At 36.8% G+C, this 13,883-nt stretch overlaps 1 protein-coding gene across 1 annotated transcript in view; it reads left to right on the plus strand.

Annotated features, from left to right (window-relative positions):
- The window catches only part of Dnali1 (Putative inner dynein arm light chain, axonemal Dnali1), a 31,503-nt gene that overhangs the window by 15,530 nt on the left and 2,090 nt on the right, over positions 1–13,883 (plus strand). Inside the window, exons 3-5 of the mRNA XM_081756288.1 lie at positions 5,701–5,833; positions 8,062–8,207; positions 9,925–10,122. Coding sequence (XP_081612414.1) covers positions 5,701–5,833; positions 8,062–8,207; positions 9,925–10,122 — 477 coding nt within the window. The remainder of the gene's footprint in view (positions 1–5,700; positions 5,834–8,061; positions 8,208–9,924; positions 10,123–13,883) is intronic.

The following is a 13,883-nucleotide window of genomic DNA, read 5'->3' on the forward strand; positions in this document are numbered from 1 at the left end:
TGCCGTGTGGGCAGGAGACAAATGACGAATGTAGTGTGTTCCGCGGACCTGGACGAGTCAGTTCAACGCTGCTGCGGGCCATAATACAGTGTGTGTGGCGAGTAGACATTGTTAAAGTGATTATTGTGTGAAATACTGCCCTAACGCAATGTTCACGCATGCAGAACAGCGTGTGTTTATGAAATTCCAGGTGGAATGAGGGTGAAATGCTAGGAAGATTCACAGAGGATTAGTAGAGACCTGTGATGAAGCTGCTCCACCGTATGGGACAGTGGCGAGATGGATTGCACCATTTCAGGTAGGACGACAGTCAACAGACAAAATGCACGGTGGAGGGCATATGCAAACGGCTACGGACGAAATTCATCTGGCAAGACTACGGACATTGCTTGACGGTGATCGGCGCTGGACTTGTAATGAATTGGGTCAGGAGCTGAATATTTCTTCCAAATCAGTGTTCCGCATGTTAACACAAGATCTTGGCATGCAGAAAATTGCAAACAAATGGGTACCCCATGCTCTGACCGAGGTCCAAAAGTGGCAAAGGTGGGAATGTGCGCGCCTACACCGTCAACGTTACAATGAGGAAGGTAGTAACTTCTTGCACCGCTTATTGCAAATGACGAAACGTTGAGAAGATCCTACGAGTCTGAATTCAAACGTCAGTCGAATGAATGACGCCGCCCAGAATCTCCACGACCGAAAAAGCTTAGGCAAGAGCAAGCAAACGCGATGATGATGATGATAATGTCATACAATCACGAAGGAATTATCCTGTCACATCAAGTTCCACCGGGCGTTACCGTCAATGCTCCATACCTCAGTCACCATTTGCGACCAGCATTGCGGCGCAAACGTCCACACCTCCTGGAGTCTGGACCAATACTCCTACACGACAATGCCAGACGACGATGGAGTTGGAAGGTACTGGAGCACCCGCCATACTTCCCGGATATGAGCCCCTGTGATTTTGATCTTTTCCCAAAAATGAAAGAACCTCTTAGGGGCGAACGTTTCAGAGACATTCCCAACATTGTTCGTGTCTTAGGGCACACTGTCAACACCCTCTCACAAAGTGGGGCTTTGACAGGTATTCAAACGTTACCAGACATCTGGCGAAGTGATTCATTCCATTCCATTTCACAACTATGTTGCCACTTCGAGTTAAATGGCCCTCGTATATATATATATATGAGGGTGGGTTGATAAGTTCTCAGCCTCACCAAGGAAACAAGTAGATAGGAAGCGAAGCTTGATGTTTTTATTCAACGTATTCCCCTTGTAGTGCAATGCACTTTTCACATCGCTGCTGCAGTGCTTGCAGGCCAGACAAATAGAAGTCGGATGAATGCTCTGCAAACCAGGTCTCTGTTTGAGAAATGACGTCATCGGCGCCATTAAAATGCGTTCTCTTTAAAAATATTTTCAGTTTAGAAAAGAGATAAAAGTCTGATAGAGCCAAATCAGGCGAATAAGGTAGATGTTCCTGTATTTGAAACCGTAGGTCCTCCAATTTTTGCAATGTCAGACGTGCTTTGTGTGAGGGCGCATTGTCCTGAAGGGATTACCTCTTTTGGCAGCTTTCCACGTCTCTTCCCCTTTAGTACTGCTTTCAGTTTGTCCAGAAGATATGTATAATAAGTTACATTGCTGGTTTCACTCGATTTTAGATAATCCAACAATAGAATTCCTTCACAATCCCACAAGACCGTAGCAAGGACCTTAGTAGAGGAGCGCTGTGTCCTAGCCTTCTTCGGACGTAGAGAACCGCTGTGGCGCCATTCCGCCGATTGCTGTTTCGTCGTGGGATCGTAGAAATATAACCAGGTTTCGTCCACTGTTACCAGCTGTTGCAAAAAATTGGCCTTATCCGCTTGAAATTGGGACAGAATTGCCTTGCTTGCTTCCACTTGTTCACGCTTCTTATTTATGTTCAAAAGTTTCGGAATCCATTTTGCGGTGACCTTCCTCATACCCAAGTCTTCATGGATGACTTTCCACACCTCTTCATGACTAATGCCCAATGTGTTCTCTATCTGTTTGAGCTGGATTCGGCGATTGTCGAGAATCATTCGGTGAATGGCGTCAATCATCTCGGGAGAGGTCACTGAAAGGTCACACTTTGGATCATAGTTCAGACCAAACTGCTCACCTTTGAAGTTCGCTGCCCATTTCTTCACAGTGGCATACGATGGTGCCTTGTCCCCCAATGTTAGGCTGACCAGACGTACTGATTTTCGCAGTACAGTACTATTTTTCAAATAGCTGTCCTGCGTGTTGCAAAGATTCCTCGAAAATCGAGAAATGTCCTTTTTTCTTAAAATATCCTGCAAAATGTCCTGATTTAACTTATTTGCAATACTTTAATGTTTTATTCTTTATTCACATTTCGAATCACAGGCATTCTTTTTTCTGAATGGAATTTTTAAAAATACGTGTATTTAGTTTGTTCAATTTGTATGGAGTATATTGAGCAGTGGTTCAAACCTTTAACATTTTGAATTGAACACTTAACTCAGTAATTGAATGGGATAATGTCCAGAGCAGCTTGAAGTACATTAATAAATTGTTAGGAAAGGAAAGAAATGATTTCTGCCTGTTTGATGAGATTACAAATGTAAAGAGGTATGCTACTTCAGAAACACTCCTCAAATTAGGGTAGGTTTAAGATGGAATGAATTATTCAAGCATTTTGCAGAAAATCCATTCTATATTCCCAAGTATGTGATGTGGAGTTCAGAACGTGCCTCCCTGCACAAATACTCCTACTGGAAGGATTATTTGTATGATGAATAATTTATGGGCTGATGAGAAATCTCAGCTAAAAAGTGAAACTCTTAAACACTTAAAAATAACCAAATGTAACTATAATTGTATCTAGTGAATTCCATGACATGATTTTGCAAAACAGCAAGCTGCTGCACGTTGTACATTCAAACGAAAAATATATCACCAAGCACTGTACTAATATTTAGTTGATATGTCATATATTAATGAAAATAATTTAACATTTTTAGAAAAAAGTCCGGAAGGTAATGGATAAATAACCGTTAAGACGAACCGCGTTATTGTTTCATTAAAATTTTATGCTTCAACATACTTAAGTTTTCTTTCTCATGAAAGTAAAATCCATCAAATTGTTTCCTTTCATCAATTTTGTATTTATCTTCCATGCAAGTATTTGGAATTGTGTTGAATTCCTTCAATATTTTTGTTGTGTACCTTTATATTTTATTTTAAATGAATGATTAAAGTAAATAAGGACATTTGTATTGCAGACGTAATAGGCTATCATTTACTATTATACTTGTATCCTACTTTTCGCTTTTTAGAATTTGGTCACCCTACCCAATGTCGTGACAAGGTTGTTGTGGGTCTCCGGCGAGAGTCTCTTTAGGAAGAGGTACTTGATGAATGCACGGTGTTTAAATTTACTAATTTCTGGGACATGGGCTGACATCGTCACTTTGGACCTGAAAAATACAAATTTAAAATTGGTTTAGTCAAACCAAATTTTGCACAGTAGTTTCAGAAATTATAAGCCTCATAAATATATTTAACTTTTATATCTAAATTTGTTTGAACCTGGGGTGTTTCAAAACAACACTGACAATGTTTAGGAGGTGATTCCTGGGTGCGCAAATGCTTCTTTTCGGAGTTACAGGCTGCCGAAATCATGAAAAAATGAACTTTAAAGGTCCATACCTCCAAAACTATGGGACCTACCGTAGTCGGATCAATACTTCACTTAGGAGCTAGTATGTGCCCTATCCAAAAATCCATGTTTCAAAATCCTGCTGTACTTCCGCAACAATTTTTATAGAGGTACTTGGTAAGTACTTCAAATTATATGCCTGTAGCTTCTCTCCCTCTATAAAAACTGTTGCGCCTATATATAATTCTCGTGATCCTGGGTCAGCACTGGAAAATGTTAGTAGGATAGGGACCAAGCACACCAAAGTAGTTTGCGTTAAGAATTCGGCTAAGCAGAAGCTCAGTAATATTTTTTTAAAAAAAAGGATGTATTTAAAACAGCGTACATCACCAATAGATAGCAGAACTGCCCATTTTCAGTGTATTTTGTAAGGACCGACAATAATCACGTCAATTGATTTTTTTTAAAGAGACGAATATTCATTCTTTGTCCAGATACAAACTGAATCAATATTTAGAGAATTGGAGACTTGAACCTGGTGAGGCCCCATGGCTACATTACTGGCATATAATAATAATAATAATAATAATAATAATAATAATAATAATAATAATAATAATAATAATAATAATAATAATAATAATAATAATAATATAATAATTCGAAATTTAATTATTGTAGTTAATTATATCACAATATTGTAATTCAATCAGTAGTTCCTTGTATAAACATTTAACCCGGGAACACATTGCGGGGTGCTACCACACCCCAGTAGGTATTCGAAAAAGTAAAGCAATAATATGGAAGCGGTGGTGTTGCCCTTCTTAGTGTTCTAAGTATACTTTCTGCTTGTAGTAGAACGGTGTGTTTAGTATCACGCAGTGAACGCGTGTGTTAACAAACCACTAAAGTATTATCGTGTTCGCATTTGGGGTGCTATCATATCCCGCCTATATGTTAATGTACCAGGTTTTTTCAGATTTTGTGTTTATTATTTTAGATATTTTTATGTTGAAATATGGTTGATTCGAGGCCATCTACATCGAAGGCGGTAGACGATGAGATCATATACCGGCTTGGGCAGAAGAATGCAAGTTACGATAGTAACGATGAAAATATGAGTGATTGTGAAGATGCATTAGTTGTTGATTCTAATGTAAACGATGAAATTGGTGTAAGTGAAATTAGTGATTTAGAACACTATAGCATATTGGATCAGGCAAGTGTTAACAGTATGATTCTCTACAAAAAACTCATCACCAAATAGAGGAATTTGCGTTACACAACACTTTTTGAGAGAACTGGGAATGCAACTTGCAACGCCTTCCATGAAAGACAGATTTTTGACGCCCCTACCTTTGGAACTATTTAAGATGATCAAATACATTCTTGGTATAAAAGAAGACATAATAAGAGAAGACGTGCTTACGCCGAAGTAAGGTAGATGCTACGTGTGCTTTCTGGGCCTTATGCAGAGTCGTTTTGAGGAATGATTAGCGTCATACTAAAAGTCTGACTACTGCAGGAAACATGTTAGTCGATCTCTTTAGTATGTCACTAGTCCCACGTCAGAATGTCTCTGCATAAGGCCCAGAAAGACCAGATCATTCTGCGCGAAATGTAGTAGCCGGTTTGTGCTGAACATAAAGTAATTGTTTGCAATCAGTGTGTGTAATGAGGATTGAAAAGATTTCCTAATTTTATTCATTGAATATTTTCTCTCATAGGCCATTACATCCATTTATTACATTTATTTCAGAAAACTATAAAACAATGAAAAAATTTCCCTGGGGTGCCCCAGCACCCCACTAAGTTTTAACGTGTATGGTTTTGCCTATGTGTTCCCAGGTAAGAACAACTTAAAATATTGTCACTCCTAAAGTTGAATTATTGGCCAGGATATTGTACTGAAGACTTTTCAGACGACATTTCTTATAGTCTTGACTCGCTAAGAGTAAACAATGATGAAAAGAAGGCAGAATATAATTTAAAGTTTACTAGGGTCTTCGTAGCAGGCGTTTCATCTGAAGTTTTATTTATTTTAGGTTTCTTGTGCTCCTGCAACACGTTTGGATGTGATAAACTTGCAGGAACAATTGGATATGCGACTCCAACAGCGACAGGCTAGAGAAACTGGACTGTGCCCTATTCGACGAGAGCTTTATACACAATGTTTCGGTAAGTTCATTAAAGATGGTGCTATTCAAATATAAGAATGCATGATAGTTAGCATCGTCCCGTGTTGAAAACAATTGTTGACGCAATAAAAATGGTGGTATTAAAGTTGTATTTTCCTCATAAAAGAGAAATTTTATATTATGAGGGCATGTTGACAAGTGATATCTCCTAAATTTTAAAGTAAAACGGTTGAAGTTACCGGTATAGAACAAACGCGTAAGCATTACTAGGAATTTAAACTATGGAATGCAATAATTGTTATTTTCCCACACAATCACCTTGGCAATAAACACACTTCTGCCAACATGTGACCAGTTTCATAATGTCTTTGTAGAACTGTTAATCTTGACTACGAAACCTCAACTTGCCGTTCAACTTCATTGCAAGGACAGGATCAAAACAAAGTCCTCTCCAGTGTTCCTTGTTTCGTAAAAGGATGAAAATCTGATAGGGCCAACTGAACTGCTACTTACTCCTTATTTGTTTCTCTTTTAGTATGCAGAAAAAAATCTTCATCATTTAAAATTATAGTTGATAGCTTTGTAAACCTGTCCGCTTCCGAAATGGGGTAACTTACCTATAGAACGCTATAAACAGAATACAAGGTAGCAGTCTTCATTGTTTATTAAAATAACAATGCTTCCTATCCATTGATATTGAATTAGATATAAATTGTGAGGCGTTTATTAATTCGATTGCTACGAATTTGGAAAGAATAAGATTTTGTTCATTGTAATTAATGACGTATGTTCATTGGTTGTCTAGATATCCTTTGTCCAGATTCAATTTTGAATCCTTGGCCCTGATGTACTAGAATTCATATACTTGTTATTCTATAGGTGAGGAAGATTTAGGCGAAATGTTTGTTTATGTTAGGCTTGGATTAACTTAGCTGTAGCGTAATTTCGGTTCAATACGGTAGTAACCTGAATGTAGTTCATAACCTAAGAAAAAAAGTGATTTAAGAGTATCTGGAGTAGCAAGCTAGTAGACGTAGCTGTCGCTGATACTTGTGGGAGAGCAGTCAGCAAAAGATATGTTAATTCAACTCAGTGTTATCCCAACATAACTAGAGCCTTTCTATTTCAAATGTGACCCTGTTGGCGCTGCTGTCGATGTAGGGTTCCCGTACTTCCCTCAAAAGAGGAGGGACAAGTTGCTGTGACCGACATCTTTCAATAGTTGGATGCGAACAGGGGTGACCGAGATCTTTCAATAGTTGGATGCGAACAGGATTGCCATTCCGAATGATTTCCCAGGTTTCGTTGTGAACTGTCTTGTTAGCCATTCTAAGTAGCCTATGATCTTCACTCGCCAAGACCAAACGACTGAATGACAAATTGGCAACGCAGCTAAGGTCATTCACTTCTTTCCCCAAAGCAAAGGGAAGGTTTCCTCCGTAAGAGGGCTGTGGGGGTGGGACCGAAGTCTGTTTTACGTATTTTCCGAGGTCACCCTTGAAATAGAAGGGTCCTACCAGTGTTTAGCGTGTCATTTTAAACCAAGGGTTTGGCGTTATCGGTTTGACACAGAGCCGGTGTTGAGCATTGTGAAAATAATAGAGCAGATTAAAGGATTAGATGATTGAACTAAGGATTTCGGAAATAGGAACAATACCACGGTGTTCTTTCAATTATACTCTGTGCTATTACTAATACCCCAGTTCGCATAGTGAATGCAAGCCATTAAGGTATTCATGTTTGTAACTATTATTCATCAACGATCAGTCAGAGCTTCCATTTGCTAAAAACAGTGATAGCAAAGGCACCACACCCGCCTTTAAATCCTGGGTATCAGATAGATACAGCTATACTGTAATTTTTAGACTTTACATTGCTTTGCACGGATATTACAAATGTCTAAGAAACTGGCATTGAATATTTATGTTAGTTACTATTTTTAGCTATAAGCACAGCTTTACGCGGTATATTCGCCATTTATACCAAGTGAAGAACAATTCAACTCAGGTAGTTGATATAACCACTACAATTTTCATAATTTACTTTTTGAAGGAGTTGAAGTAGCACCAGGAATGTGCCAAAATTTAACACAACTAGGGTAACATAGAGCCAATGTCTTGAATTAACCCAACCATTTGTACTGTGTAAAGGTTTTTATATTTTAAACCTGCAAAATAATTTTAGCTACTCTATATTTACTGTAATTATATCGTAATTTCTTTGTAATAGTGTAACTTTCTTTTGTTATTTTCTCTTATATTTAATAAGATGAATTGATACGACAAATCACAATCAACTGTGCGGAGAGAGGGTTATTGCTTCTACGAGTACGGGACGAGTTACGAATGACTGTAGCGGCATACCAGTCACTGTACGAAAGCAGTATTGCTTTTGGGATGAGGAAAGCATTACAGGTAAGGTGCATTCATTCATATAACTGTATACGTTAAGTATTCTACAAAGTTATATTGAAAAATAATGTTTACATGGTCTATGATAAAATTACAAACTGTCAGAAGTATTTACTTTGAAGTTTATGTATATTCATGATCAGTAACGTAACGACAAGTATGCGAGCCCGCCTGCAAAAATGAATATTGCATTTCCTTAAAAATAATAAAAACTTAATAGGAATTAAATTAATTATAATTAGTTACGGCATATTTCAGTAGACAAAAAGATTTGGAATACCGCAAAAGTTAGTTAGATTAATTACTGTTTAAATGAATCTCAAAGTAAAGTCCGGGTAGGAAAATTTTTGAGTACACTATAAGGAAAATCAAAGATAGCGACCAGGATCTAGAGTTGAATGATATTCACCAGGTTATGGCGTATGCTGATGATGTAAATTTAATAGGGATGTTAGGGAAACCATAGGAAGAAATGTAGAGGTCTTAGTAAACACTTGCAGGAACATAAGTTTAGAAGTAAATGCAGAGAGAACTAAATACATGGAAGTCCGTCGGGATCATAGTATTGCATATTATGGATGCATTAAAATATCAATCTCTAGGATCAGCATTAACAGACCAAAACCATATTCACGAAGAAATTAAATGTCGACTAAAAGCAGAAATTCATGTTATTATTCACTTCAAAATCTTTTGTCTTCGCGGATTCTATCGAGAAATCTAAAGCTTAAAATGTGTAAAACGATAATAATGCGTGTTCTGTGTGGTTGCGAAACATGGTCGCTTACTCTGAGAGAAGAAGATAGATTGAAAGTATAGGAGAACAAGATCCTGGGACGAATATTCGGACTTAAGAGAAACGGCAATGGAGAATGGCGGAAACCATAATGAGGAACTACATAATTTATACGGTTTACCAAACATTGTTAGGGCCATCAAGTCTTCGAGCCTCAGGTGGGCAGGTCATGTAGCCAGAATAAAAGAAAGTAGGAATGATCTCAAAAGTTTTAATTGGAAGTCCAATCTGTAAACGACCATTAGGAAGACCTAGGCGCAGATGGGAGGACAATATTAAGATGGATCTCGCAGAAATAGGAATACCAAGTAGAAAGTGAATCGAGTTATCTAAGGATAAAAGTCAATGAAGAGCTTCTGTGAAAATGGCAATGAACCTCCATGTTCCATATACTATAGTTAGTTAGTTATCATTACCAGATTGTATTGTCTGTGTGTGTTATTCAATTTTCAGTGATCATGAATTTTTTATTTGTTGCGTGGAGCAGTCTTAAAATGCTCTTCGCTATGCTATGCGCACCTGCTTCACATGTTCACACTTTCAATACTTGTTTAGTATCAACTTTCTTTGCTCTTGATTTAAATTGTTTGTCATTGCTGATAATTACTGTATGAAAAGAATAAATAAAACACACAGATATTAAAACCGAGTGATACGAAGACAGCTTAATAATATTTCTAAAATATAGATAAAGAATATAGAACACTTATTTGGAAAATTTATATTTAAAACGTGAAACCAATACTTCAAGCAACACTGTAAGGCTACTTTTGATCCGCACAGTATATTTTTGCCGAAAAAAAAAAGTATGTATTATGGAGGTCTCCGTTATTGAAGGTGTCTGTTACGGGAGGTTTCACTGTATTTTGAATGTATTTTCTTTGTTATTGGTGCGTTCTAATTTGTTTTGTTGTTTATATTTAGGCTGAACAAGGGAAGTCTGATCTTCGTGATGAGCTGGAAGATGTGAAACTGCAAAAGGCTGAATTGGAAAAGCAGGTTACAGAGCTGTTGTCGAAGTTAGAAATGAACGAACGACGGGCGCTTGAGGCTAGGAAGGCTGAAGAACAGAAGCATGCTGAAGAAGTTGCTTTCCTCAAGAAAACTAACCAACAGCTCAAGGTATGAATATTTGTTTTGCAGTTTATTTTTCATAATAGTACAAGTAAAAATAGAAACTAAACGTTCACCGTTGAGTCAATGTACTCTGAGATGGTGGAAGCTAAAATAGAATTTCATATATTTTTATCGTTCAATTAAGAATTGTCATTGTATTGTAACAAGTGACTTATGACGAGGGCTTCCCAGAAAGTAATATCCGTTCGTGCCGTGTGCAGAGCTGGCGGCTCGAGTAGCCACAATTCAGGGCCAATTTCTCTCATTCTGTTCACTATGTACAAAGTTTTATTGCGCGATTAATGCTTTTCTTGTATAAGCGAACCTTTATTTAAAATCAATAATTAACATAATGCCAAATTTGTGAAGTTAAGTATTGTGATTCGATTTCTAAACGCAAGAAATGTGCGACCATATGATATTCCCTGTCGAAATGAAATTAACGCCGTTCTCCTCCACGATAATGCCAGACCTCATATTGCTGAGAAAACATAACAGCTTCTTCAGCACTTTTGTTGATGAACCTCGTATAAGAATATCTTTATACAGTGTAGGTAGTTGGGTAGCATTTTAATTTTGCTTGAACTATCGCAAAATATTTGTGTCTGCTTCAAAATACCCAATGAAAATTAAATTACATACTGTGGTAAAACTCACTTTTAAATCTAGAAACCTATTTAGAATTCCAAAATGGTGTTGAAGATAGTGCATTTCAAGAAGAGTTGAGTCTTAATTATGACATTATAACCCATTACTCTAGATACCATCTAAAAGGATCTACAGGTTGTTTCAAAACAACACCGACAACGTTTGGGAGGTGATTCCTAACACCAAGATAAGTCGAAAAGAATAGACCAACCTGGATGCACAAATGCTTCCTTTCGGAGTTATAGGCTGCCGAAAACATGAAAAAAATGAAGTTTAAAGGTCCATAGCTCCAGTACTATGGGACCTACCGTAGTCGGGTTAGGACTTCACTTAGGAACTAGTATGTACCCTATCCAAATATCCAGAATCGTAAAATACTTCCGTAACAATTTTTGTAGGGGTAGTTGGTGAGTACTTCAAATTATATGCCCATAGCCAAACTCCCTCTATAAAAATTATTGCGCGAGTACCTTAGGATTCTGAAACATGTATTTTTAGATAGAGCACATGTTAGTTCCTAAGTGAAGTCTTGACCCGACTACTGTATGTCCCATAGTACTGGAACTATGGACCTTTAAACTTTTCGGCAGCCTATAAATCCGAAAGGAAGCATTTGTGCACCCAGGTTGGTCTATATATTTCATCTTATCTTGCTGTCAGCAATCAGCTCCCACACGTTGTCGGTGTTGTTTCGAAACACCCTGTATATAGTTTTTACGTTGATAAATATAGATATTTGGGCATCTTATAAGTTTCCTAGCTATTCTGTGGGCAATTGCGTACCATAGAATAGCTGTTGGTCAGTTGTGGTATCAACAGAATGGCAATAGCTATTTATTTATTTATTTATTTATTTATTTATTTATTTATTTATTTATTTATTTATTTATTTATTTTTTTACCATTCAGTGTTTTCCTTTAAATAATTTAAATTTATAACAAGGTGTTGACTGAAATAAAAGAAAAGTACGTCCATGAAAATTAATAGGGTAGATCCGGTCGCATAGTACACTTCGTTACCAGACCTAGTGTCTTTTTTCTAATATGGGTTGTTTGCAATACAGAGTCCTTTCTCAGGCAAAGATATTTCAAAGAACAGCGGTAACATTTTGGAGTTTGTAGATTTCTTACAGACAGTTGTCGAAAAAAAAAAGGTTGAGCTTTTAAAGTTTCTGGAAATTTGTAAGCATGAAGTTCAAACCGAACTATAAGGGAAGTATCATATGAAAAGAAATAAATATTTAACGATTTTACGTTTTCTAATGTCTGAACCTTGTGGAATGCTGCATGCATACATTGTATTTTCGACCAAGCGTGGACTTTATAAAGGTGTGAATTCATATAATAGGTATTTGCAAAATTGAAGTGTTGATTTGGATAAGGAATATACAGTATTGTCTATAAAATTAATTTTATTGCATAAATTAACTTATTTAGATAAGCTGTGAAAGTCTTATCAAAGTATACGACACAATAAGGGTAAGTCTATATTCATAAATACCAACTAAGAGAATAAATTCTGTAAAATAAGAGAAGACAAACGAAAAGTCTCTCTTGTAAAATGTTACACCATCCCTTATCCAAATTAACCCATCAGTTGTTAGAACACAAATACACGCATGCTGAAACCATTATGAGAAATACTTCGCTTTCGAACCGTAAATACTGATTGTAAGAATGTTTAAATGAAATTGTATTTGAGATTTTATATCCTAGCTAACGTCAATTACCCGCTTCGCTCAGTTAAAATAAAAAAGATTAGTAATATGTTCCGTTAATCGCTTTTTACTATTACGGTACTGAAGCGCTCCCTGATAGACTATTTGTTTTAAAAATTAAATATTACTATTGTGATCTGAATTTGAGTTTAAATGGATTCGGAAGTGTCACTGTTCATCTCAGCGACCCAGAAAACTATGGATTCCACACTAATATCTGTCATTTTCGACCATTTATATATATATATATATATATATATATATATATATATATATATATATATATATATATATATATATATATATATACCCTCCCCTTCCTCAAGTTGCGGGCCTGAATTTGGATTTAAACAGCATTGGAAGCGTCACTGTTCATCTCAGTGACCTTGAAACTATGGATTCGACACTAATCTCGGTCACTTTTGAACATTTTTAAATATCTCCCCTTCTCCCCCCTAAGTTGTACCGTCAAAGTGATATGATAAAAAGCAACCCAGGTCCACACCTTATCTATGTGCAAATTTAATCGAGATTGGTCTCGTAGTTCAAGAAGTAAGTTTTATTAATTTTTATAATATCTTCTCCTCCCTTACGTTGCACCGTCAAAGTAAATACGTAAGAACCCTCCTAGGATCAAACCTCATCTATGTTGAAAATTTGATCGAGATCGGTCGGGTGGTTTATGAAGTATAAAATCACAAACAGTGTTTCTTCCAAGACATATTTTTAAGGGGGCACTCTGAGAGTATCCCCCCCTCGGAGGAAACCAAAATAATACGTCTATGCCTATAATATAATAATAAATAGAATAGTACGGTGTGAAAATAGCATGTGCCCCTCCAACTATTAAGTGTACCCCCCAGAACATTTTTTCTGAAAGAAACACTGGTCACGAGCATAGTCACTTTCATTTATATACTATAAATAGATTAGAATTTGTTCTGTATATTTTTGCTATATATATTATAAAATTGAAAGTGATTATGTTTGTGACTCTTAATGTTTTGAACTACCCGACAGATCCCGATCAAATTTTCAACATAGATGAGGTTCGGGCCTGGGATGGTTTTTTTTTATCATATCACTTTGACGATGCAAGTTAGAGGAAGAAAATATTTAAAATCGATTGAAAATGAATATTAGTGTTGAATCCATACTTCTCGGGGTCGCTGAGATGAACAGTGATAGTTTCGATGCCGTTTAAATCCAAACCAGCCTCCAGTGTCCTATACAGTATGGCGCTAAAAAAATAAAATGAAATCTTTGAGTTTTACGTCCCACGGTTATGCCGGTGAGGCTAAAGGAGATGGTGATGATGAGTAATGAATGAAATGGTAGAATGAAGAAAGTGGGAGGAAACCCACGCACACGGTGTTTGTCCACCACAAAGTTCACTTGGTG

Source organism: Thermobia domestica, chromosome 4 (assembly GCF_964235325.1).
Source record: "Thermobia domestica chromosome 4, izTheDome1.hap1.1, whole genome shotgun sequence".
NCBI lineage: Eukaryota > Metazoa > Arthropoda > Insecta > Zygentoma > Lepismatidae > Thermobia > Thermobia domestica.